This window comes from Glycine max, chromosome 1 (genome assembly GCF_000004515.6).
Source record: "Glycine max cultivar Williams 82 chromosome 1, Glycine_max_v4.0, whole genome shotgun sequence".
Taxonomy (NCBI): Eukaryota; Viridiplantae; Streptophyta; class Magnoliopsida; order Fabales; family Fabaceae; genus Glycine; species Glycine max.
In genome coordinates this window covers 33,580,702-33,607,620 of record NC_016088.4, presented here as the reverse complement: position 1 = coordinate 33,607,620, position 26,919 = coordinate 33,580,702, and the positions used below count along the sequence as shown (strand labels likewise).

The 26,919-nt window shown below is 32.3% G+C and overlaps 1 protein-coding gene and 1 long non-coding RNA gene across 14 annotated transcripts; both read right to left on the bottom strand.

Moving 5' to 3' along the window:
* On the bottom strand, window positions 1-6,608 carry LOC100788728 (probable protein S-acyltransferase 16). 2 transcript variants are annotated; one of them, XM_003516237.5, is made up of 7 exons: window positions 6,119-6,608; window positions 3,019-3,111; window positions 2,837-2,938; window positions 2,428-2,508; window positions 2,240-2,338; window positions 2,055-2,150; window positions 1-653 (listed from the first exon to the last, which is right to left on the bottom strand). In XM_003516237.5, the coding sequence occupies exons 1-7, from the start codon at window positions 6,413-6,415 to the stop codon at window positions 540-542; spliced, it is 882 nt and encodes a 293-aa protein (XP_003516285.1). In that variant the 5' UTR covers window positions 6,416-6,608; the 3' UTR covers window positions 1-539. The 2 variants fall into 2 exon arrangements, with proteins under 2 accessions (XP_003516285.1, XP_006573306.1); XM_006573243.4 differs by having other exon boundaries at window positions 3,019-3,114; window positions 6,119-6,594.
* A 13,379-nt stretch (window positions 6,609-19,987) lies between these two features.
* Window positions 19,988-26,248, bottom strand: LOC100788196 (uncharacterized). 12 transcript variants are annotated; one of them, XR_001387739.3, is made up of 14 exons: window positions 25,784-26,248; window positions 25,529-25,636; window positions 25,375-25,459; window positions 25,117-25,291; window positions 24,325-24,905; window positions 24,182-24,241; window positions 23,946-24,055; window positions 23,215-23,286; window positions 22,940-23,049; window positions 22,567-22,636; window positions 21,766-21,952; window positions 21,636-21,683; window positions 21,076-21,214; window positions 19,988-20,357 (listed from the first exon to the last, which is right to left on the bottom strand). It is a non-coding gene; the product is annotated as an uncharacterized lncRNA (long non-coding RNA). The 12 variants fall into 12 exon arrangements; XR_001387736.3 differs by having other exon boundaries at window positions 19,988-20,367; window positions 25,784-26,247; XR_412794.4 differs by lacking the exon at window positions 21,076-21,214 and having other exon boundaries at window positions 19,988-20,367; window positions 24,325-24,402; window positions 24,770-24,905; window positions 25,784-26,246.
* Between the last annotated feature and the right edge of the window lie 671 nt (window positions 26,249-26,919).

The window sequence follows — 26,919 nt, the reverse complement described above, 5'->3', positions numbered from 1 at the left end:
TAAAAAAATGGATAATACAATTATTATTTCATCCAAGATACAGAAAATACAGTTCTAGAATACAAAAGTACAACTTTTCACATAGGTTAAGCAATCCCTAGAGGACACTTCCTTGATGAGCCGGTTTCAGAATTTCTATTTGTACATTAGGTTTATCAGCAGAACTCTACAGCTGTAACCCCACATCATCCAAACCCTAACAAGACCGGAAGAAGGGGAAAGCAAGAAAGAAAACCTATTCTGTGCCTAACAAATGGGCAAAATGAGGAAAAGAAGGCAGATAAAAAGTGACTTTTATCAATATCCACATGGGCATACACATTATGTAGTCAATTTCTTCAGGTATATGCAGCAAACAGCTCGTGATCACCTACACTTCAGCAATTTTGGGTGATTGACATTAAAAAATCATATACTTTGGATTGTGGACTAGAGATAGCAGATTACCAGTCATTCAGCATTGTCATCACTCAACCATTCTTACAAAGGTTAAATATGAATAACATTGCAAATGACCACAGCAAAGCAATGTCAAAATCTCATTTGGACGTCGAAGCACCTTTTGGGAGATCATAGATGGTGCGATACCTAAGTCCAGAACCTATATGGTTTGCAGTAGGCCACAGCCAGCTAAGGATATTCGGTCCCAAAACCTGCAGCAATTAAACAGAAACTCAATCCCGTACTTAATAGATACAGCTTCTAATTTTGTTTCAATGAAAAAAGAAAACATAATGACACAGGAAGAGAGGTGGCAGTGGGAGCATTGCGAATTTCATTAATTGATGAATAATTCACCCATGAAGACAATCAAACAAATTTATTCACCAATAAACACAAATGTATCATCTATCATCTTCACCTTTGATTAGAGCATTAGAGTATTAGTAAATCTAATATATAGTTCCACATTATCAGTTAAAGTTGTCTAAACTTCAATAACCCTGAACCTTAAATGGTATTGAAATTAGTTGGTAACAAAAAGTGGCCACAATTGCAATTAACATATCAGTTGCAGAAACATCGAAAACCGCAATGTTGCAACTGCAATTGCAGTTGACGAATGCAATTTAAAACACTATGATACACAATCTTCATGACTCTTCACCAAACCGCCTAAGATTTAGGGAAAATAGGTCATTAGGATTGTTTTATAGCTTCAATAACCAAAAGGTCAAGATTTTGATCATTACTGCCACTATTCTTCTATTAAAAAGATAAATTTCAGCATATGGTAAGAATGGAGCTGTGTATTTGCACTGTCGTTGAAGCATAGCCTGGGTCCATCATTACAATACTTATTTAAATGTAACAAGTGGGACAACAAAAACAACTTATGAACCATTTAGTCAAGTTGACTTTGGTGACAAACCAAAGAATAATTCTATGTTGTTAGCGGAGATTGATAACCTGAAATCCATAAATTGACCCCACACACAAAAAGAAAGAGATTATATATTTCAAAAAAACAATATATTAGGTAACAACTGTTAGGAAGAAAAAAAATACTTCAACCCGTAATGAATTCTGGATATGAATGCTAGAATTTTGGATGTATATAAAAATAGCTTAGCTTCCTTAACAGCTAACACTATATAAGGCAAAATTTAAAGAATACATTTCTTATTAACCCAAAAGAAATAAATAGGGATAAGTAAATGTAAATACTAAATATCATACCACATGTTTCTTTATCCCAATCAAAAAAACATAGTACACAAGATTATTGTGACATATACAGTTAAAATTCTGTCATATTTCAAAATGTGGAAGGAAACAAGTGTCAATTATTGCCATATTTCAACCCTAGCCCATAATGGCTTGGAGGTAATCAGTAAAACATTACCATAATTCAATGGTTCAACTTATTTTAAAGAAATAGTTGCTTCACCAGCTTTTTGTAGAGATTTTAAACATGCTATAAATCCATCTCATGATGAAGCAAGTGGAGAAAGAAAAATGAACAAAATGGAAGAACACAGGAAGGTGGGAAGAAAACAAGGGAAGACATTAAAAAAAAAAACGGATGCTGCATTGTAGTCTTCCATTCTTACAGATGTCAAATTCTCATATGGGCCAAGGTCATATGGATGTTTATAGATACTCCCACCTTTCTCTGCAAGCCACAAAGCTCTCACTCCTTCATGATACTGCTAGTACAATAGCTTAATTTAGAAAGCTGATATCAATCTGGTCAAATAAACTAACAGTTTTGAACTAAATCCTAATAAGTAATAACCTCTATCGTCGTCTTGTTATGTAGCATGAGATAGATATGCCAACCTAAAAGCACACATAATGCTATCGATAAGGGGACCAGCAAGAGCCCAGAAACAACCTTCAAAAATAAAGAAAAAATCATTAAAAAACAAATTGTTGTTGAGTTTGCTTATGCAAAACATGCAGTCATTTTTCAGCAAAACTTACATATACAGTTCGGAATGAGCTTCTTCTATTTTTCTCTTCATCCTGCACACCATCAGAAGCGAGACTACCCACAAGTAAGACCTACAAAGTTAAGCAATATATAAAACAAAGAAAGGTCGTCAGCACAATCAGAACCATCAAATCTAGCACCCTGCTATGATAAATACAGAAAGAAAGAAAAATTAAATCAACAGAATTCATTCATGAAAATACAGCTTATACATGTTTGGATTTAGAGAAACAATTGCTTCTTTGGAAGATTTTTAAGAGAGCTTTTGAAAAAAGAGAAAAGAAAAAGAAAAAAAAAAGGTGACTATTTCTAAAACAGAATCAGTCTCCAAACATGCACTGCCAGGGAAATCACAATAAAAAATAAATCATGCTGATAATGAAAAAGATTCAAACATACCAGGGAGTAGATGCAGGCAATTACAGCATACAAGACAAAAATGAAGAATACTTTATAGTTCGCATGACCGACGCAGTTATTTATCCAAATGCAATGATGATCCTTACAACCAAGAGACAACAGATTATCATTATCACGAAAATCCTAGATAAACCTTGATTGATAATTTAGATCATGCATACCATTCGTAGAACACATCTTTTACAAACCCGACAATGATGTGCACGAGGAGGCTTATAGTGAGAACACTTTTGGCAATATCGCAAATCTCCACCCTGCTGGCAGACCCAAAAAAACATTACTTGAAAGTTAATTTCCATTATGCTTGATATTAACATAAACCAAACATTTATGGGAATATTTTGCGGATCTTCTACATCCTTTTTGTGCCAAGTGATTAATTCAAATAAATTGTTAAATAAAAGAAGCCATCTCAGTATAATATGACATACAACAATTTGAGCATACAGATCCACTTCAGAACCCAGAAGAACGTAACTTCAAGAACCCTACAATTTCCATATACAGTTCAGAAATGCATTGATCATAGAAGAGAAGAGAGACAGGATGACCACAACTCAACAAGGCTAACCCAAATACCAAAGCATATACCCACATAAAAAACAGTAGAATTCTATGGCTACATCAACAAAGGAAACAAGTGGTCTTTTAATCAGGCATAGCATGGTAGCAAAACTATCAACTTATGAATCCAGAAGACTCCTTTTCTAATTTCAAAAGTTTAGAGAAAGTAATCTGAAAAAAGGCCATTAAGAAACTTGCACATAATCAGGATTAGGTTATTAAACTGAGGTTGTGATTGCATTGCAACTGTTGCTTGCAGGTTGATGGGAGTCAATTGTGACTGATGTGGTCCACAACCTTATCTTAAAGTGGTGTGGCTGCATCTAGGCATGGCAATTCTCCCCGTAACCGGGGGATCCCGCGGGGACTGTCCCATTCGGGGCCCTGCGGTCGGGAAAAATTTCCTGCAAGGACGGGGATGGGAATGAAAAACCCCCCGCAGCTAATTCGGGGACAGGGATGGGGATTTTGCTCCCCGTCCCGCAGGGTCCCCATATCTCCGCGTATATAGAATTTTACTTATATACCCTCATAACTTATAATATGTATAACATAAATATAAGGGTTAATATAGTATTTTACTAGTAAAAAAAATACAAAATAAAATTATCATATATATAAGTAATATCTCACAAGTCACAAAGACACAAACATTACCCAAACCCTAAAACGCCACATCAAACATTCAGACTTCGTTCCTTGACTTTCTTCTTCACCTTTGTTCCTTCTTCACTGCTTCACCTTCGTTCCTTCTCCACTTCTTCACCTACTTGAATTAAATCTTAAATTTATTATTGTAGAAAAATTGAGATAAAACAAAAAAATTGTATTTTTTTATAATTTTTTACATTTTTTAATGTAAAACGGGTTCCCTGCAGGGAGCCGGGGAACGGGGATGGGGCAAAAAATATCCCCACCACCGAGAGCGGGGACAGGGAGCAAGATAAGGTTCGGGGATGGGGACAGGGAGCAATGTGCGGGTGCCATGCCTAGCTGCATCATGTGATGTGGGTGTATATTTTAAATTCTAGACCAGGATAATTGTATAACACGAATTCAACAACCCAAGAGATGAGAGCCCCAAACTACTCAGGCTAAAGATAAATAGAACCAGAAGTTTCAAACTCTGATATAAGTATAGGTATCAAAACGCAAGTGAAATGTTAATGACTGAAATGAACAAAATAAGCTTCACAGACAAAGGTTAAAACCAGCAGAAACCCTTCTCATCTCAGACTATCAAACTTTTGGCTTTAACACCAGAGAAGCAGCAAAGCAGAGAAAACTAAAAGAAACTTGGTTCAAATTAGCCAGACATAAATTCACCTTCAAACCTACAACTTTATCTGAGTGTATGCTAATTTGATTCGTTCCACCCAAGTATATCAAACTACAAGTTTTGAGGTTAATCAACACAATTCCCTATCTTAAGAGTTAAGACCTAAGATGGTAAACCTTAGAAGTTTGAAAAATATACTAATGGGATTCTGATTAATAGCAAAAGACATTCTCATTCAAAAGATGACATGTATGTTATAGTCTACTACTCTACTTTAAAATGAATAAGGTTTCGACATGCTATATCCTACAAAAGCAAGCATATTTTCTAAAGACAATGCAACAGTGTATATACAGTATACAAGACAATGAACAAGCATCAAGGCTTAAGCATTTATCCTCTTTGAAATTAAATCCAAAAAGGAAAAAATAAATATATAAATATTATAGCCTGCTAAACAGTATATATCAGTTTATAAGAAAAAGACTACAAAATTTACTTCCAAGCCAATCCAATCATCTTGAAATCCATTTTGATTCCATCTTAACAGTCACAGCTGATTAGGAATATTCATTTATTGTAGACATCAACAAACCATCACAATTGCACTGGTAAGCTTCTTCAAACAGAAAACATTACTACAACAACACAAAACCAACCTTTGTTGCACTACAAACACAGCTATGAGTACATTGAGGTTCACAAAAACCTTGCACTTTCGATCCATAACAACCAAAATGTATCCTCTATCACATAATCCATCCCCTTATCCACCACATCCAACAAAACCCTCTCGAAACACAACAGAAGCAACAGTTTTGGAAAAGCATTCAACTCTCCAACTAAAAAAACAAGGCTTTATATCCCACTAGGTCTGAGGTCGGCTATATAGATCATATGACATCATTCGGCTCGATTAAATATCAAAGTTTCAAAGATGTTATTTACTATGAGATCCCTCTGGACCACTCCCTCCAATGTCCTTTTTGGTCTCCCTTTCGAGAGTATAAACCATACAATCTACTCTACTCACGGTACCTCCCGTGGCCTTCATTGTAGGTGTCCAAACTCTCCAACCAAAAACGAATGTCCAAAAACCCTAGTCTTGTAACAGCACCAAACACCACCAGGTCTAAATGCTTCAGAACGAAACGACATTAAAACAGCACAAACTGCGAAATGCCACTATTTCCGCTACCCCCCAGATCACGAAACGACAAAACAATATAAACCCTTACGAAATCAAGCTAAGTTTCAAATGCAAGAGGATCCATTCAAACAATTCAAGCTCCTAAAAACACAGCAGAAAAACAAACATCCAACACACAAAACAAAAGCAAGAAATGAACGACAAACGAAACCCCCACACGCAAAAGCTTTCTTTTTCTTTATTTTTTTTAAATAAAAGACAGAACGACCTTGCGTTTGATCTCGTGGATGGGGCTCTCGGCGTCTTCGACGTCGGGCATGTAGGTGGCTGGGACCCGACCCGGATCCGTGGAGATGGCAGCGCGGTAGGTGAGGGCGCAGGCGGCGGCGAGGGCGGAGAACACGGCGGCGTTCATGATCCCCGGTGAGGAGAAGAGGCCGAGCCAGCGGTCGATAAAGACGAACACGGTGGACACGTAAATGTAGGCGATGGCCAGAACAACGACGCTCACGGCGAGCGAGAGCGTCGTCGCCGTCGAGGACTTCGCTTTAACTGCGGCGGCCATGGGTAGTGGTGTAGGAGGCGCCGCCGGCGTTGCCGAATCGACGGCGTCTCCGGAAATGCGAGCTTTGAATTAAAAGATTGGTTTGGTTTGGTGATGATTATGATATGATGACGGACGACGCTGAATTTCGGAGGGTTCTTTAGAAAAACCCAGACGCTGCCGTTGGCTTTAATATATACACAGAAGCATAACTTCGGTGGTGTTAATTAAATTTGGAGTATGGTTCTTAACTATTTTTAATTAAAAATTAATGTGAATTGGTTTTCAACTAAAATTTGTAAATTGTAGTACTTTTACACCGTAAATAAGTATTTTCTTATATTAGTAAACCAAAGGTGGTTTGTATTAACAAATTTTCTATTCATTTTGCCAGTATTTTTAGAATTAAGTTGTCATGCAATGTGAATTAATAAAATTCTTTAAAATAAATAGAGCCTATGGAAAAGAAAGTCAAACATATTTACTTCATAATGACTTAGAATAGAATATTATAATAATTAATCATATCAATTAATTTTGTTTGACCAATGATAAAGGTGGTAAATCCTATGTTTTAGAAGATGGATTCGGTTTAACATAATTGGTATCATTAATTATCTTAGTATTCTAAGTGATTATCATAATAAGCGCATTTGAATCTCTTTTCCATAAACTAATTATTTTAATCTTAAGGCATTTGTATTAACAAACTTTTTATTCATTTTTACTGTATTTTGAGAATTAAGTTGTCATGTTATATGAATTAATAAAATTCTTTAAAACAAATGTAACTTATGAAAAAGAGAGTGAATCATGATTAGTTGGTAATGACAAAATATTATAATAATTAATGATACTAATTATTATGTTGGTAAAATTGTAAATTTGGTCTCCTTAATTGTTTTAAAAGTTGATTTTGCTCTCCCTATGATTTAATCTACGAATTTAGTTCTCCGGTATTTTACAATCTCGTTATTTCAGTCTTCAATTCCGAAATTGGACGTTAACCGTCATGTGCCAATTGAAGGTTGACGTTAATTAAGTATGTGAAATTAACGTCTAATAAAATCACGACACATGGTGGTCAAGGTAAGTAATTAACCGTCAACGTTCAATTTCGAGATTAGAGACTGAAATAACGGAATTGCAAAAAATTGGGAGACTAAATTCGTGAATTAAACTATAAAATGACCAAAATCAAATTTTGAGACAAATAGGAAAAATTTGTAATTTCATCATTTATGTTTGACTAATGGTAAAAGTGACAAATCCTACCAGGCGAATTTGGTTAAACATAATTAATTGATATCATTATTATCATAGTATTCTAAGTTATTACCATATGTGTTTAAATCTCTTTTTGATAAATTGCTCTCTTTCTTATTATTTATAAGACATAATTGACTAAATAACACTTATTAAGAAAAATAATTAATTTAGACATTAGCATTAAATTTACCTTTAACTAAAATATTTATCATATTTTGTCCTTAATATTAATGGAAGCATATACATATTTTTCAATCTCCATAGGAGATATAAAATTACAATTCAAAGTAGCATTTAATTAAGATTAAAATAAATAAGGATATTTTAATAAGAAAATAGTTAATTCACAGGATAGATAAAATGAAGTTTTATACAAGTAAACACATAAAATAATTAATTCACATAATACTTGTTTTGAGATGCTAATTTATAAGTTGTTGTGCTTTAGTAATTGTATGTGTTTGACTTATCTAACCCTCTTTACCCCAACTATGTTATTAACAAGTAAAATGCATTGTGAAAATGAATGAATAAGTGGTTTTTTTTTTTGAAAACTTTATTCATGGTCAAAGATATCACATATTGTACTAATTCCATGTCTCGTACATAATTAACAAAAATCAAATAATGAAATCTTAATTATACATAAGTTTGTAAATATCATTTGGCTCTCTAAGGGCAATATTAAATCCAAATTAAATTTATTACAAAAGGTTTATAATATAAATATGAATGTAAAGAAACAGCCTTAAAAATTAGCTTTCGATGTCACACTTAATCAAAGTTTACAATCTAACCAGAACATAATATATAACTATACACAAATAAGGCTTATGCCTTTACAATAACACCAACATCATTGACTCTCACCTTCAAAGTAGTGCTCTATCCAAACACAAACATAAGGGAGTGAGTTACATCTCACTACACACTCATGGCATGAAAATGAAGGTCAAGTAGAAACACACATAACCATACATGACATTCATTCATTCCATGACATGAAAGTCGATTCATATAAAAAGCACAAATGCAATGTAATGATTAGCTAAATTGTACTTTAAATGCGTGTGATGCCAATCAAAACATTTGTGAAATAGACTTAGGAGGACATGTAGTTGACAAATCCACACAATCTGACACTAACACTCTTGACCAAGATGAGATTGCTAATGACACACTAGGGTTATCAAGCATTGCAAGAATACTCTAACCCATGGGATTAACATAAACCACACAAAGATTCCAAACCAGATAACACTCCAAGGCTAAAACTCCACATGAACTCATTCATGGTTAGACCAGTTAAGCTTAAGAGCAACTTTCGAGAAAAGTTAACATGTTCATGATGCATGGTCACATAGGATGCATACGATTTTACTTAACATATCACTTGGAGAATCATATCCCACATGGGCTAGGTTTCCTTAACATTTTTTATAAACCACTTTCAGAGTGATATTTTGTGAGTTTTTGTGTGATTTTGCACGTATTTTATTGACTAAACTCATGTTTGAACACTAGTTTTGTATTGCAGTAAGTACAACTACTTAATCGAATGAAAGAGTTGGAAATTATATGATTTTATGAAGATTTGAAGACTCTGCACTTGATCACGGTCGTCGTAAGCAACACGACCACAATAAGATGATAACAACCCTCCAGAACAACATCAACATCAACATTGAGGGTTGTGGTAAATTCATCATGGTCATGGTCAACCATGAGGGCCATGGTAAATTCACCACGATCGGGTTAAATTCATAAGGGTTGTGGTCAACCATGAGGGTGTTGGATCAAGTGGCCTCGGAATTATTAAGAAAGGGGGTTGAATTAATTATTAATGAACCTTTACTAATTAAAAATTTATCCTTCTTAATGTTACTAAAATCAATTAGGATTTTACTATAATGTTAAGAAAGTAAAGAACAAAAATAGAAACTTAACCAAAAGTAAAAACGATAATTAAAGTGCACAGCGGAAATTAAAGAGTGTAGGGAAGAAGAAGACAAACACAAGAGTTTTATACTAGTTCGGCAACAACCCGTGCCTACATCCAATCCCCAAGCGACCTACGGTCATTGAGATTTCTTTTCAACCTTGTAAAAACCTTTACAAGCAAAGATCCACAAGGGATGTACCCTCCCTTGTTCTCTTTGAACAACCAAGTGAATGTACCCTCCACTTGAACTGATCCACAAGAGATGTATCTTCTCTTGTTCTCAGTTACAACAACCCAAGTAGATGTACCCTCTACTTGTACCACAAAGGATGTACCCTCCAATGTGTTAAGACAAAGTTCTCAGGCGGTTAGTTCTTTGAAACTTTGTGAAGGGGAAAAAAAGATATCTCAGGCGGTTAGTCCTTTGAAATCTTTTGTTTATGGGAAAGAGAAGAATCAAAAGAATTCTCAGACTGTGTCGTTTTGAATTCTTTGACAAGGGAGAAGGGAGACACAAAAGAATTCAGGTGGTTAGTCCTTCGTTCTTTTGGAAAAGGGAGAAGAGAGACATAAAAAAAATTCAGGCGGTTAATCCTTGGTGAATTCTTTTTGGCAAAGGGAGAAGAGAATAAAAAAGATGGATAACACACTTTTGTTTTCTATGAAAGAAGAAAGTTTGGAAACCAGAAAACTTAGAAAGTTTTTGGCAAAGGAAGAAGAAGAAAATATCAAAAGGTTATCAAAAAGTTGTGTGTAAAAGTTGTAATCATTGTTATTGAAATGCAAGTCAAGGTCTTGCTTTTACAGACTCTTCATTTTTGGTCAAGAAAACCATTAGAAGAGTTATAACCTTTAGAAAAACCTGAAAACCATTGGAAGAGTTATATCTCTTGATTTTTATTCAAAACTTGTCACTGGTAATCAATTACCAAAACCATGTAATCGATTACACAAAGCTTTTTATGAAAGGATATGACTCTTCACAATTGATTTTGAATTCCAACGTTTAGATACATTGGTAATCGATTACCAATATCTTGTAATCGATTACACCATTTTGAAATCAATTGGAACGTTGCAAATTTAGTTAAAAGCTCTTGAAATCAAATTCTATCATTGGTAATCGATTACAAGAAACTGGTAATCAATTACCAGAGAGTAAAAACTCTGATAACTTAGAAAATTTTGAGAAAAACTCTTTTGAAAAACAAAATTGTGCTATGTTTGTTTTTTGAAAAATCTTTTCAATACTTCCCTTGTGAAGTCTTCTTGATTTCTTTTCTTGAATCTTGAATTCATATTCTCTTGAATCTTGAAATCAAACTTCTCTTGATTCTTGAAAATTGTTTACTCAATCTTGAAATCATTCTCTTGGGCTTTTTGTCATCATCTTTGTTATCATCAAAACTACTTGAATCAACTTGATTCATCATCATGAAGCTTGCTTCTACAGAGGGTCACAGTCAATCCATAATGGCTCAGAGCTTCAATGTCACTTTCGACCACAGCCATGGTGGATTTACCACGGTCGTAATGCGCCTTTTTAGACTAATATCTTTAGAAAGTTATATATAGGTCTATAGACTTTGTAAAAACAATATTTTGTTCACTTTATCTTTTCACAAATTTAAGAAAACCTTGAAGGTTTCTGAGAGTTGAAGAGTGTGGGCAACACCACTAGATCAGATCGTGATCATTGTTCCTGCCTATTGGTATGTCTATGTTTATCTTGTATAGGATTGCAAATTTTGCTTTGATCATGAGCGGCTAGTCCCCCTAATTCAGGGGTTATGATGCAACTGTCCATTTGTACCCTTCTCCTTGTTCTTAATGAAATTCCTCATTGTTTTATGTTAATTAATTATCTTCCTTATTTTACTATTTATTTGGAATCAATCATTCTAATACTCAATCAATTGTATAGTAGTGATCATCTATATGTAACTGGTATATCTAGGCAAAGAATGTTTTACACCAAATTTATGGTAATTCTGGAGGCATATTCTATTCCAGAGTAACTATTCCGGAAAATGATTTTCATATTTTGGAATAGATATTTTGGAGTAAGTTATTTTGGATCCTTATAGACTTTTGGAATATGATTTTTTATATTCTTCAATAACTATTCTTGAATTGTACAAGGATAAAAAAATCTTATTCCAAAATATCTATTCCAGAATATGAAAATCATATTTCGAAATAACTATTCCAGAATAGGATGACAAACTTCACGACACCTTTTCAGTTCTTTAACTATTAACTTGTTCTCATGTTCACTTATTCACTTAGATTTGTCTTTGAAGTAGGGAGAAGGAGTGTCCTTATTCATTTAGATATACCTTGGTGTTGATGTCAACGTCCGCATCGGAGAAGAAGTGGTGGTTGTCAAGGAAGTTGATTTGCAAGGAGGTCTTGACGCCTAATAGAGTGTATGAACTCAAAGAATGATGTGACAAGGATGCGCTCGTGGTAGCATCGACCTTACAGGTAATGTGCGTCAGCACTCTACTAGGTGAGAAGCGAAGGTCAACGAGGGCAAAAGGGCAAGAAAGGGGGCTAAGATCCTGTCTCCATTGGCACTGTCGTGGGTTCAAAGTTGTGGTGCAACGAAAGGGATGTGCTGCCCTGAATCACAAAGGAGAGGGAAGAGGTGGGTTAAGGACAAATTTGTCCACTCACTTTTACTATGTGGTTTGGAAGCAAAAATGGAAGTGCAGGAAGTAACTGCCAAAAAGTTCTTTCTATTCCCAATTTAGATGAGCTCGCTAAGCAAAATCTGTAGATTATAAATATGTTCTTCAACGTGAAAAACATGATTTTTAACTCTTTTTCTCTCTAAATTCCCACCCAGGCCCTAACACCTCCTCCTCCACCACCCACAACCACTAGTGGCCACCACGAGCCACTGTTGCTTGCCGTCGAACCACCTCACGGAGAAGAACATTTTTGTCAGACTGAAATCCTTAGAATCCACTTCAAGGATTCAGTGGAGAACAATCCCTCATTCCTTTCTTTCATAGATTCTTTGAGGTAATATTGACTTCTAAGCCTTTTTCCTAGTTAGTTTGAGCTTCTCTTAGTGTCTCTTGTGTTTTGGGTATTGTAATAGGGTGTTTTTACACTTCCTTTGAAAAACCCTTGAAAATGAGACATTGTAAAAGTTATCTTTTTACAAAATTGATGTTATTTTTGTGACCTTTGTTAAACCCCGGTTACATTGGTCTGATTGGAATTTCAAAATGACGTATATTTTTAGTAGAATCCGAAACACCCCTTAACCCTTTATGTTTTGACAGGGGCAATTGACTCTGAATGTTGTTATTAACCTTGTTTTTGAAATCTATACTAAATTTCATTCGATTTGGTATATAGAATGTTGCATTTGGACCGACGAACGTGAACGAGAGAGGTCTCTGAGCGATGCAAAAAGGAACTGACAAAGAGCCCATGATAGGTGAGAGGAGTTTATTATAATTTACGGCTTTTGATACCATAGTCGGGGTCAGGAAACCTAACTATGGGGATGTATGCATGTTCCCGTTGCATGTTGATTTTCAAGAAAAATAATGTTTTTGACTAATGGGATGCGATACGTCTGTTATTGATAAATGACATTATAGTTTTTATTAGACTTGTGTTGTCTAAAGACCTGGAGAGTGTGAATCTCAAGCATGAACTATATATGTATATATATGCGGAATGTGATTTATTGATGATATTAACTGATATGATGTGATGTTGATGTTTATGATAATGTCGATAGAGAATGATGTTGTTATTGAAGATGATATTGATAGAGACGACGTGGGTGTTTATGATAATATTGATATGAAATGATGTTGTTATTGATGATTATGTTGATATGAGATAATGTTGTTGTTGTTGATAATGTCATTGAGATGAGATGATATTGATGTTGAGAATGACATTGAGATGAGATATTGTTGATGTTGAAAAGTCATTGTGATGATGTGTGATGTGTGTGTACATGGGGGGTGCAGTGACCATGATGAATATCCCTGGTACGGAAATAAAGTGGTTAAAAATTTTTAAGCATCTCTAGAGGGAGATGGCTTAGAATCTTTAATAATCGATGGTCAGTGCATTGATGATGCTCATGTTTCATACTTCATATTGCATAAAAATAGTATAAACTTTGTCAGTAAGTACTTGTAGTTTCTTACAAGGGGGAATACTTGTACTTGGGGGCATGTCACTCGGTTTGAAACTCCCTTGAGACTTAGGCTGATCACCATGGGAGGGGGGAGTTACTTGTGCATGACAGGGTGACTTCGACACTTGCAGCCTAGTTGTCCTAAGTGAGAGTGTCGTGTGGACACGTTTAGGTTGTTTCTTGACGAATGGTACCACATTACATTTGAGAGTTGAGGATAAGTGCATGCATCATACTGAGCATGATTTGATTGGAATTATGGATGGATGATGATTACTTGTCGAGTGTATGTTAGACTAATGGATGTTTGCGTATGATTATGGTATTTGTTAATGTTTTCTTACTAATCATGGTTATTTGATTTTTTGTGTTAATTTATTTTATAATAAACTCACCCTTGCAATTTTTGTAGCGTGTGGTTGGTACCTATGATGATCATGAACCTTCACTCGTGGGAGCAAACGGATATCAGTAGAGTACGCGAAGTGAAATTCTTTTGTGGAGTCGCCAAGCCGACGTGCTGAAGTTGGAATTATTTTGGGAGAGAGTTGTGTTTTGTTAATCAACTCCTGTGCAGCTGGTTCTATAATTTTTTTTAATTGAGGATGTAAATCACAAATTTAATTATATGTATGAACTAATTTACTTTCCGTTATGTGAATAATGTGTACTGAGTTAATATATATATATATATATATATATATATATATATATATATATATATATATATATATATATATATATATATATATATATATATTCCTTTAAGTAATTGTGCGTTGTTTAGTGAATGTACATCACAAAAAAAATTTACTCTCATTTTTCATAAGCAAATTAGTAGAGTTTTCATTTAAAAATTGAAATTTACGTGGTTTAGAGTGGTGATATCGTAGCGACGAGGCGGGCCGTTGCAAGAGTGATAGTGTCGGGTTACCCATTGTGTGGCAATTCATCGATTGCATGGATTCTCCAACTACATTCACAAAGTATTTTCAAAATGGTATTACATGTATGTGAATCATCCTACATGTGTGTCTATGTGTTGGGATATTTGAAGTGGATGTTGTGTGTTTTTGTGATACAATATTTATAATATATCCTTTTTGTTCATGTCTTCTTTGAGTATTAAATGTTTGTGAGATATATCTCACTTCCCATTTGTGTGTCTTGTGTTTGGGCTGAATGTCACCCTTGTAGGTGAGATTCCATGAGGTCATGATGATAATGTTGGAGGAGAGACTTAGGCCTCTGTTTATTGTCTTTTATTTTTAGTTTACTTTGGGACCATAAAACTCTTACGGGTTATGACATGAGGGATTGATTTATTGTTTTATGCTATTTAAAAAAAAACTAAAATAGTGATTTTTATTTATTAAGTTTGATTATGTTTTAAGGAATTGTAAGGCCAAATTTGAGCCAATATTGTTTTATTGACAATTTTAGTATTTATTTGAGTTGAAATTATTTGAGTTACGTATGTGATAACCTTTATCGTATGATTACAAAAATTTTAAATTTATTGTTTTATTTCAAAACAATTTTTTATTTAATTATTAGATACACAGTGAATTAGTATCACAACCACCACCATTACCACCAACACGACTGACATTATTATCACCACCACCAATGCCACCAACATCGTCACTACCATTGACACAATCACTACCACCTCTGTCACCATCACCACTATCGTTGTGGATACTATTGACATTGCTACCATTATCACTACCAATATATATATCGTCATCGCTGTTAACACCAACATCATTACCATTATCGTCATTCTCACACAAAAGTATTCTTAAACTAATTTTAATATTATATGAAACTTTCAAAATAAATTTATTTTATAATCAATCATATTTTAAAACTGATTTTAATATTTTTTTAAAGCTAAAACTAAAAAATTATTATTATTTTAAAAAAATTAAACTCAAACTTAAAAACACCCAAAAGAGGGCCTTAATAATCAACCGACTCGTGCCAAAGAAGTGTGGAATTGGGAGAGCATGGTCTTGTGTCTTATCCATCCATATCAAGTGTTTTGCAATCGCATGTGAAATTCGCCATGTGTTCTTACTTCTTACACACATCTCTAAATAATTTATTGTTTCACTTTTAAATAATAATTTTCTTACCTCCTTTCGATACGTGCGAGATAGACATTGGGAAATGAGATCAGATAATTAAATACTACCTCATTCTAATCTCATTCTAATATCTTTTAATGTTTTATCTTTCTATTATTTTCTTAAAAGCACAAAATGTTTTAAAGTTTTAAAATTTTAAAATTTAATTAATGTACTTTTTTCAAAGACAAATACTAATAAGTATTGTTAGAAGAATTAAAAGATTTTTTTATTGGGATGCATAAAATTATGTTGTTAATAACTCTTTTTACATTTTTCTATGATTTTTACAATAAATATTTTTTATTTTAGTTCTTTAACCAATGGTCTAATGATACTAATTTGCAAGAACTTTTTTTAAATGTATCTTTATTTAATACCCATTACGGGTGGTGTAAGTATTAAAGATCCAAGTATTAAATAAGGTCATCTTAGTCTAAATATATATAGCAATTTTTAGTTTCATTTAATATTTCTTAATCTATCAATAATAATCTTAAATATTAAAAGATATGATAATGATGTAATAGTAAATAATAGGAGTGTGACAAGTTGTAAAAAAAAATCATAAAAAGTATGAGAAAATAGAGTATTTATTGACAATATAAATTAGTTTTATATCATTATTTAATCACAACTATCATGTATGATAAATTTGTTGGCTTTTATGATAACTATTTTGAATGTCATATACATAGTAATTTGTGTTTAGATAACAACATAAAATTATTTTATACTACATAGTAATTTGTGTTTAGATAACAATATAAAATTATTTTATACTACATAGTAATTTGTGTTTATTTTATACTATCCCTGCATGATCATTAAACTAGAAAAATAGACATTAATTATACTTACCTTTTTATAAATAAAAAAAGCTCAATTAATTTTGTTGTAAAATCTATTAAATTTTTTTAATCAATGTATGGTTCTAATATGATATTTGTTTTAGTTTTCCATAATTTATACAATGACATTTAGATTCATAAATTCAAAGCTAAACTCATATTCTTAACCAAAAGCAAGATGGAGTCTCACAAATAATGAGAAGACGAATAAAGATAAGATGAGAGTGACAAAAATAATAATAATAATGGGCACTTGGGGATTGGGTTTCCCTGTCTTATCCTGCCCCACTCCTTTTTTTATTCATATAAAATGGAGAAATTTTTTAAAATTGGATTGAATCTATTACAACATGTTAAATTGAAATTCTTGGATTTCATTTAATTTTATAGCTTAAAGAAATACTGACACCTTGTTTATCAAGGTTGAAATTCTAAATTCTTAACAACAAATTAAGTAAAAATTGTTTGTTCTCATTTATTTTTTGAGCTCAACATGAAATTAAGTAAAAATTATACACAATTATAAGGAAAACAATAATTCCTTGCATAAAACAAATATTAATCCATTAAAATTGATAATAGGAACCAAAATATTTATTATATCAAGATAGCAATGGGGTGGGGGTGGGCGGGGACCAGCATACCCGATCCCATCCCTGAATCCGACTTTCTCAATCAGAGAAAATGCAAACCCAACTCCAGTCAGCTCGATTTTCCCATCAAAGTTGGGGTGGATCTAGGTCGGTCCTTGCGAGGATGGGTACACTTGTCATGTGTAAAATAAATAATATATTCGTTAAAGAAATTAAGGATATCAATTGGTTCTATCTGTAAACATGCGTTGGTTGTAAGATATGGGCTATGTTCGATAAGCCATTTCAGTTGGTTTCTAATTTTTTTTTACTAGCTAAAAAAATTGTTTGAGTACTCGGTAAACAAGCTTTTTTAGTAGCTTCAATACATTAATAAATTGTACTCGATAAACACTAATTGGAGTAGTATTTTTTAAAATAGCTTCTACTTTTTATATTTTCTTTCATTTGTATCTTCAATACATTTATTCAATTTCCTTATTACCTTTTTAAGTAAATAATGATTTTATTATTTTTCTGTCATTTTACATTTTTTATTTATTTCAACAGCTAATTTTATTGAACACTTATAATTTAATAAGTTAGTTTTTCTACTTTCAACTTTTAGCTATCAACTAACTTTTCAGCTAATTTTTTTTAATTTATGTAATGCAAATATGCTATTTAACTGGAAATCAATTGAAATCACTTAAGTAAATTTATATTTTTGGTAAATCAATTTTTGGATTAATTTTTGTAGTACATATATTATTTAATGTAGACAAGTCAATTGAAATCAGTTAAGTAAATATATAATTTGGTAAATCAATTTTATTGTTAAAATCTACCATGGAATCAATTGACTTTTTCACATTTGAAAATGATTTTGTAATCTTGATTGTAATTGTTATATTGTGGTTAAAATGATTTGAAAAAGATTTTTCAAATGTATAATTTAATTTAGTACGAGGAGGCTTTCGAGTTGCAGCGGTTAATATGACACTTAATGACCATGACTATCAAACTCTCGAATTAACTCGCTAACTCTTACGAGTTTATGAGTCCACTTGTCCTCTGCGAGTTAACTCTTGAGTAAACTCTTTTTTAGTAGACTCTAGGAAAACTCTATAAAATTTAAGTAAACTCAGTAGACTCTTAAGTTTACCACCGAGTCAACGAGTTAGCAAGTTAAAAAAATTAGACCAAAATGTAAGTCATTTTTTTTTATTGTTTTCTCTCTGTGAACCTTTTTTCTCTAATAACATCAAACCCTCCATGAGAATGATCTACCATTACTATAACATCTGCAAGTTATTATCTAATAGTGATGTATTATTACTAGACTTGGTTAAGTAAATATTCTAAACTTTATGATTTACTATTTTGCTTTATTATATTATTGAAATGTTTAATTAGTATGTTATTTATAGATATTTAGTTATTATTTTTATATGAAATAGAGTCTTACGAGTCTACGAGTTGAGTCACGAGTCGAGTCTATGAAACTCTCATAAGTCTGCGTAAACTCTTGAGTTTGATAACCTTGGATATGACTAATAGATGTTTCATTATCTTTTCTTTGTCTTTAATTTTAAAAAAGTTACCAAGGAAAAGAAAAAGATATAACATGATCTAATATATTTTTTTATTACGGATTACATTAATTTATAATTACAATGATGATAGTAATTATACTTGTACTATTTTAAGTGGACAAGCCTCCTTATTCGGTGTCGGTCAAGTAGACAATTCGATCTTAAAAAATTTGAATAGATTTAATTAAGGTAAAAGGAAAAATTTTGTCTTTACTAAAAAGATAGAGATATCTTCTAAAATTAAATGTTATCTATTATTAGAGAAAATATTAAATAAAATCATATATTTTCCTACTTTACATTGCCGTAGAAGGGAAATTAAGATTTTATTATCTAATTTCACTTCTATAAAAGAGAATCATCAAGATTTAGGTAAACTAACTCTTAAACCAACATATATTGATACATGTATATTTCTATACCGCTAACTTGAGTGTCAAAATAAGTACACCCACCACCATAAGTTGAGAACCACATGGAGGATTGTTGCCCTAAGAAGATTCTACTAAGATCCAATAACAATGTACAATACTATATTTTTTATATTAGATATTTTTTAATTGATTCAATTAATTATTAGAATAATTTAATAAATAAACAGTATTAAGATAATATATTAATCTTGACTAAGCTATCAAATAGTTTTACTTTAGAATTAAATAGTAATTTTTACATAATTAATGGATTGTCTAAAATTAACATTATCTGCCTATCTATCAAAAAGGAAAATAGTACGTTTTTGGTTCAATCACCTTCTATGCTATTATACCTGTGTGGATGTCACACGGGTAAGCAACAAAATTAGATGTATAATATAATTATATATTTAATTATAATGGTGTAAAACTTATCAAATGAAAACCAAAACTAATATGATTGAAATATATAATATATTTTATAAAATAACACTGTCTATTTAGCTTCGATGATATTCATGGTTATTCATGTTTTAAAATTTTATAAACAATGAAATACATATTTAATTTTATTGAGATTATTGTTGTTAGATAAGTTGTTAGTATATTATTTACAAAATATTAAACTACAAAGAAAAAATCTAAAACTGCTAACATATTGAAATGCATTCATGATAAATATATTGAAAAAGAATTGCAAGACTAATTTGGAGCATCAACTTAGCAATGTCATATGATAAATAATTTACTAAACTACGATCAGTGCCTTTTCTACTTACTTTGAAAATATTTGTACTCTTTCGAGGCTGCTTAAACTGGTTTATGCTCCGCCGGAAGCTGTATCGTTGCGATGGAGATTTCTCAACTGTTGTTATGAACTTCTTGAGATGCCTGATGTACTCAGGAAAGAGCTCCAAATCACAGTGGTTACCTCCTTTGAGCCACAATGGTTCATACTTCTCTTTACATAGACCCCAGAGTTGCTTGCCAAGGGAGCAATCTACAACTTCATCTGAAGTACCCTACAAAGTAACATAAGGAACTAAATGACATGCACCGGGCCAGTTATAGTAAAATTTTAAAAGGAATTGTCATTATGTATTAATTTGGACTAATTTTGAACTTTAAATGCTTTGACCACCCTAATTACATCAACACATTCCAAAATCTTACACTGGAATTAGTGAATTGACCTTAGCAAATCCATTTAGGTTGAAGAGCATAGTATACAAATATGGTAATAAAAGAAAGGTGAGGAGTCTGAAGGTATGTCATTCACACAAGGAATTATGAAATGGTCTGAAATATGTCCAATGCTCTAATCATCAGAATTGAGAAATCATATATACAAGAAGGTTCCCTAAAAGGATGACACTGCCTGTATGACAAGCATAAGCACAGTCTCACTAATGTCTGATGAAGCATCCTTTTAAACCATGGAGAAGTAAATATGTATAGCAAGGTCCGAAGAAGAGTACAAAATCATGACTGCAATCTTGGTTTTAAAATTCAAAGTCATGTTTTTCATAAAAACCAAATAGTTTCAATAGTGGCTCAATGCATGAGGCAACCACTACAAGTTTTTTTAGGCACAACCTATGATTTGCTAATTGTGACTTGTGATGTTGTTTCAGCGACAAGAACCTGATGTAGATTGGATTGTCAGATTATTTTCACTAAAAGGAGTTTATTTATTGGTTGCGAGGCAGTTTATTTATCAAGGGAGTAACCTGCCAAGAAAAACACTCTTAGATAGTTCCAAGTCATTGTCCTTGTTGCATAGCTCACCCTCTCCAATTAAACTCTTGACTTGAATACATTTATCTATCTAGAGTAGTTTGGTGACATGCTGATCACGAGGTTCACAGCCTGAAGAGCCAATCATAGGAGAAGACTTACAAAATATCAATCATTCAATAATTAAGTACATTATCCATATAGAAGTAAATTATAATTGCGTTATCCTTCTTTCACATTTCTGAACAACATAAAAAAGGTGCTTGAGATACTGATTTTTTTTCTGAACATTTTGTTCTAAACATTAAAATGAAAAATACTTTTAAATATCCAAAGTCTAGAACTATTAAAAAATCAATATAAGGAAAAATAGACTAAGGGTGTCAAGAAAAAATAAAGGAAGATAAAAAAAAAAAGATGCCACTAAGATATCCTAGATAGAAAATAATGGAAAATACGCCACAAGAATACAACTAACCCTGAAGCTAAGCCTATACAACTAAATTACAGATGCAATTATATAACACAAGAAATATCACTAAAGCAAACTTACATGAATTATGAGAATTGGAAAATTAACTTGCGGAATCTTGTCAATGTTCTGCATATCAACACAAAGCAGCATCTTATTAGATTAATAAATTCACATATATGATAAGAAATAAAAACAACATATATACTACCTTGTATCTAAGATGTGCTTTACTAGATACACGACCCTTAAGCCAGAAAGTATAGGATAGTGCAGAACAACAACTATTAATTGAGGCAACCTAGCTGCATGATCCAAAGATGGGCCACTGCCAACAGATTGTCCATAAAGGATTATGTCTTCATGCTTGGCACCATAACTCTCTTCTAGACAACAACCTAGGGAAATTAATGAGGATAGTTGGTATTTTTTATTAAGTATATAGAGTTTATACTATACATCATGGATAAAAAAAATCTAATATACTCTTCTTTTTATATTTGCATAAAAAGATAAAGATGATAGTGTTGATGTTATACTTATGCTGAATAGTATACATAAATCCAATTATGCAACCTGACATCACAAAACTTAGACTGAAAATTTTGATAGCAGGTTCTCTGTTGGTAACAAATGCCATAGTTGGAATAGAAAGAAAGAAAACCTTAAATAAGATATTTGATGTTTACCTCTAGAATTAGAATTCAGACATTTACAACAGCAAGAGCAAATAAAAATATAAAAGAGCTTTCAAGCAAAGTTAAAAATTATGAATGTTTTTTAAAATATATGAACTAGATGATCACTTATAGTTCATTGTACCATGTGATAAGAAAAGACTTGTCTATAAAAGAGCTTTCAAGCAATAAGTTAAAAAGTATGCATACTTTTTTTATTGGTGGGATTATAAGTTTTCATATCATCCACAAGCTTTCTCAAACCTATTAGATTAAGTTTATAATTCACAAATGTTGTTTATTCAATGAAGAATGTAAAAGTAAGAATAATCTACCTGTGGTTGACAGTTCCTTAATTGATTTATTGAAAAACAATTGTCCCTATTTAGGCTTGGAAGATGAAACCTGAGATGATTCAAAATGAAAGAAAGAAACAGGTGCAATAAGAGCAGAAGCTTTTAATGCTTAGTTTATCCTTAGGTTCAACGTGATAGATATACTATTCACCTTCTCTAGACAAATTTTCTTTGTATTCAACACCATACCTTTTCGGTTTCAGTAAAAGAAGTTGCAACCATTTCATTGCATTATTATTATTATTATTATTATTATTATTATTATTATTATTATTATTATTATTATCTTTGGGCTTTAGATTTTCATACCATAAGGCATTACCAAGGAAGTAAATACGAAAGAAAAGATTACCTCATATCCAGTGTGATCAGTTATGAACTGGACCCAACCATGCCATTCAGTTGGAACCTGGGAGGCATTATATCTTGTCTTCTCTGCATATTCAACCCACCTATGCCTTCCTGCCAAATATTAAGAAAATCATGACATTTAATAAAGCTACTATAGACCTCTCTTTTTCTTGAATATGTTCTTGTAGATCATGTATTTGTTTCATTAAATTCTTATCTTTCATACACCCAACAAAAAAAGAAGAAAAAAAAAAGAAAGGGATCAAGAAGCTCAACTACATGACATAGGAGGATCCTTCTGCAAATCTTTGAGCTCCTTCAAGATGCGTTTCAAAAGCCATACCTAAGCTTTAAAAGGACACATGAACCTAGATTGATCAATGTTCTACTCAAGAGTAATACCATCATTTATTTATTATTGAAATGATGAAATCACATTCTTGAAATAACAACATAGACAAGTATCATACTAATTCTACCTTTGTTTGTATCCTGAAAATAATTGACTCATTCTATTTTGTGATCATTAGGGACAAAAACTTTCCTCATAACTATGTCTCAGATCCTAAGTCCAATTTTATTCTCCATTTTTGTTATTGTTAATCTTGGTGCATCCTTTTTGACAATATATTTGAAATAATAGGTACCAAAACAATGTAAACAAAAAGAGTACTTGTGAAACCGGACACACAAATAGAAACAAAATATAAAGCATGAGAGAAAATGTATATGAAAAATAATCTAGAATTTTGAATGTCTCAATATAATTTTTTCTTAGCCTATATTGTTCACTTTGATATGGTGTTAATGATGTTAATCTTTGCATTCATTTCCTCTTTTCTATTTTCTTTCGGGGTGTAAGGCTAAAGTATAAGGCAATCAATGAAATTTCATGGATGTTAGGATCTCTATGACCTATAAATGAGATGGAATACTAATAGTTCATTTATAGGCATCTTAGATACAAGTATTGAACAATAACAGGAGTAAGTACACCTATGGCTTACCCATTTATTTGGTTCGTTGTTGTATTCCTAGTAAAGATAACCAACAAACCAGCAAACGTATTATTTCCTATCCATCTCTTTTGGCCATCAAGGATCCAACCACCTCCCATCTGATAATTTCAATGCAAAGAAGGAATACATTATTGAATATTGGAACAACTGACATAGTGAAACATGTATGATTAAAAAGACTGAGTCAAATACAACTAGTAGATAAGATGCATAAGGCACTAAACCTTTGTTGTTGTGGTCTTTAGAGCATTGGCATCATTTCCATAGTCAAGTTTAGTAAAAGCCTAATAAAAATAAAAAACCTCTTTTAAGATTGGTACTTAAGCAAAATGATATATATCATTCAAATCCAAGGAAGGTAATTTACCCAACATGCTATAGCTTTCATTTGAGCCAAAGAAGGCAAATACTTTTGCTTCCGAGCTTCAGCCCACACAATGCTATACTTGATGGTCAATCAAAGACATTAAATTTCAGGAAATATGAATAACTAATAGCAAAAAGGTTAGCATTCACATATTTATTAATAACAAAGAAAAGATATTACCAATAGTGAGCATTGTCAATGAACAATGAACCAAATAGAAAATGATAAGCAATGAACCAATAATTTTTGCATTCTGAGTATTTTCCAATTTCTGTCTTTTTATACGACTATAAGCAAGAAAGAGAAGAGAAACATGCCTCAATCATTATAGGAGCATAAACAACATAGATCCAATATGGAAAAAAAAAAACAAAGAATTCCAGAAACAACAAATGATCAAATATGAAACAAATAAAAAAAAATTAGATACTATTAATAATTAAACCTCCTCAAAATTACGTTCATAGACACAAGCCTCCTGAACATCTCTGACTGCAGCCTGTTCAACAATGTTCCCCACCAAAAACCCATGCTCATACTTAGTAATATGAGACAAATCATACGTTCATTTTGTAGTATATCTGTTATCAAATGATCAGAGAATTCACAGTCAAATGCTACTTCATTTCCCTTGAAGAAGAGGAACGGGAAGAAGGGTGGGAATTACAATCATACATTATCCACTTGCTACAAAATATATGTCAAAAACCTGTTTGACAGGTATAATTAACTTAAAGAGATCAAATAAAAATATGAGATAGAAATGGATATCAAAGATAAGTTGTAAACAACCTTGGTCACTCCAAGGATTGTAGTGTAGACTGATTGATCATTACTTGAAACAGATTGCAGTGCCTCATAGAATCATAAACAGTTGAAAGAGGAATGTCCTTGTCAGTGGAATCAAGCAAACCCACTGCAACAGAAATGAATGTGGGTTCCTTAAGGAGTTGGTGGTATCTCTTAACTGCAAAAAATGCCCCATCAAACATATCAAAGACAGCAAAAAACAATTTCAAAAAGGAGAAATGAAAGTTGACAATCGTATACCTAAATTTTAAAGAAAAAGGATGTGCTTCTGGACTATAAGAAATATTTACTTTGACAACAATGATCCCAGCTTGAGAATACTTGCCTAGTAGTTGATAAGTTAATACAAAATGAGTAGAAAAATGCAGGAAATTAGAAGGCAAAAAATACAAACCATAGCAAGAAATTTGCAACATCTTCATCATTGGCATCTCGCATGGCAGCAAAAAAATATTCACATGTCACATCTTGGCCATCATGTCTTAAAATAAAGATCCATGCCCTGAAATCCAAAGAGTTTATAAGATTTGAATCCTAAATTAAGAAGAAATTAAAAAAGCAGGCTCAAGTCTAAAGCATAAATTTATTAAACTAAACCAATGAAACATAATGATAGAGTTTCTGCATAAAAAGCATGAAACAAATCAACCTGAGAGGAGAGAAGCTTTGAGATAATCATTGCTGTTGTTGTTGCCATGAGAGTTGCAAGAGTTGGATCTGCGGCAGGAGGAATCACAGGAAATGAGGAAGGATCTGCGGTGATGGGACCAGAGCACTGAGAGGTGGAGGGGCAAGAAGTCAACGGCGATGGAGCTCGGAACAGAGCGAGGTCAACATGCAGTTGGAATGTAGACGCAAAAATCCACTGAGCTTGGAATAGAAACGCTAAAATAATATTTGGTTGGAATTTTTTGTTAAACCCGTGCAGAAGCTGCCTAGCTCGGTGACCTGACCTCATAGGTCTGGATGTGCAGAGCTAGGTACCTCAATGAGTGATTTTTTAAATTGAAATTTAAAAAATGCCGGGAAATGGGAAAAAAGAAAGTAGAAGTAGAGCTGAAGCACGGGTTGGATAAGAGAAGATTTATTGCAAAAAATTTGCTGAGCGGACACATACACCAACAAGTAGTTGCTTTATTACTAAAGATTAGATCCTCATTATTTTTTAGCTGTTGATGAAAATTAAGTCCGCTAACTTGACGTAAATCAATTGCTGAATATATATTAAGTCCGTTAATTTGAGGTAAATCAACTATACAATGGTAATTCTTAGCTGAACAGTAACAATTTTTTTTTATATTAAATATATTACTGGGCAATAAAAATTAAGATCAATTCCAAATTAATGTTATATTATTGCGGTTTAGCAATAATTGTAAATTAACTAGGAACTAATTTATCTTACAAATATATCATTTAATGAGAAATAAACATATTTAATTTAAATTTGAATTTGATTTATATTCGAACCAAATTATTCTGAAACACATTTTGATAACATATGTCATTCAAACCGTGTGAACTTACTTTGTGTTACCAAATATTATATGAATCTCATGGATTCTCTTATTTTATATTATAAATAAAAGTTTAGATCATCAGATAAAATATATCTGATATCTCCCTTGTAAGATTATGGGAGACTACATAATCTCATTAGGATTTATAGTGAAATTTGTATATCATTATCTACCAACAAGAAAAATCTGATCATCAAACTCAAATCACAAATAATATAAGCAGAAGACTCAATCAAATGTTTCAAATCTCTGTTGACATTATTGC

Excerpts from the sequence above, each read along its gene's own strand:
- LOC100788728 (XM_006573243.4), bottom strand. The coding sequence starts at position 6,415 with ATGGCCGCCGCAGTTAAAGCGAAGTCCTCGACGGCGACGACGCTCTCG. Across the intron at positions 2,339-2,427 it reads GCTCATTCCGAACTGTATAT|GTTGTTTCTGGGCTCTTGCT; the intron begins GTAAGTTTTGCT and ends TTATTTTTGAAG. Across the intron at positions 654-2,054 it reads CATATGAGAATTTGACATCT|GTTTTGGGACCGAATATCCT; the intron begins GTAAGAATGGAA and ends TAATTGCTGCAG.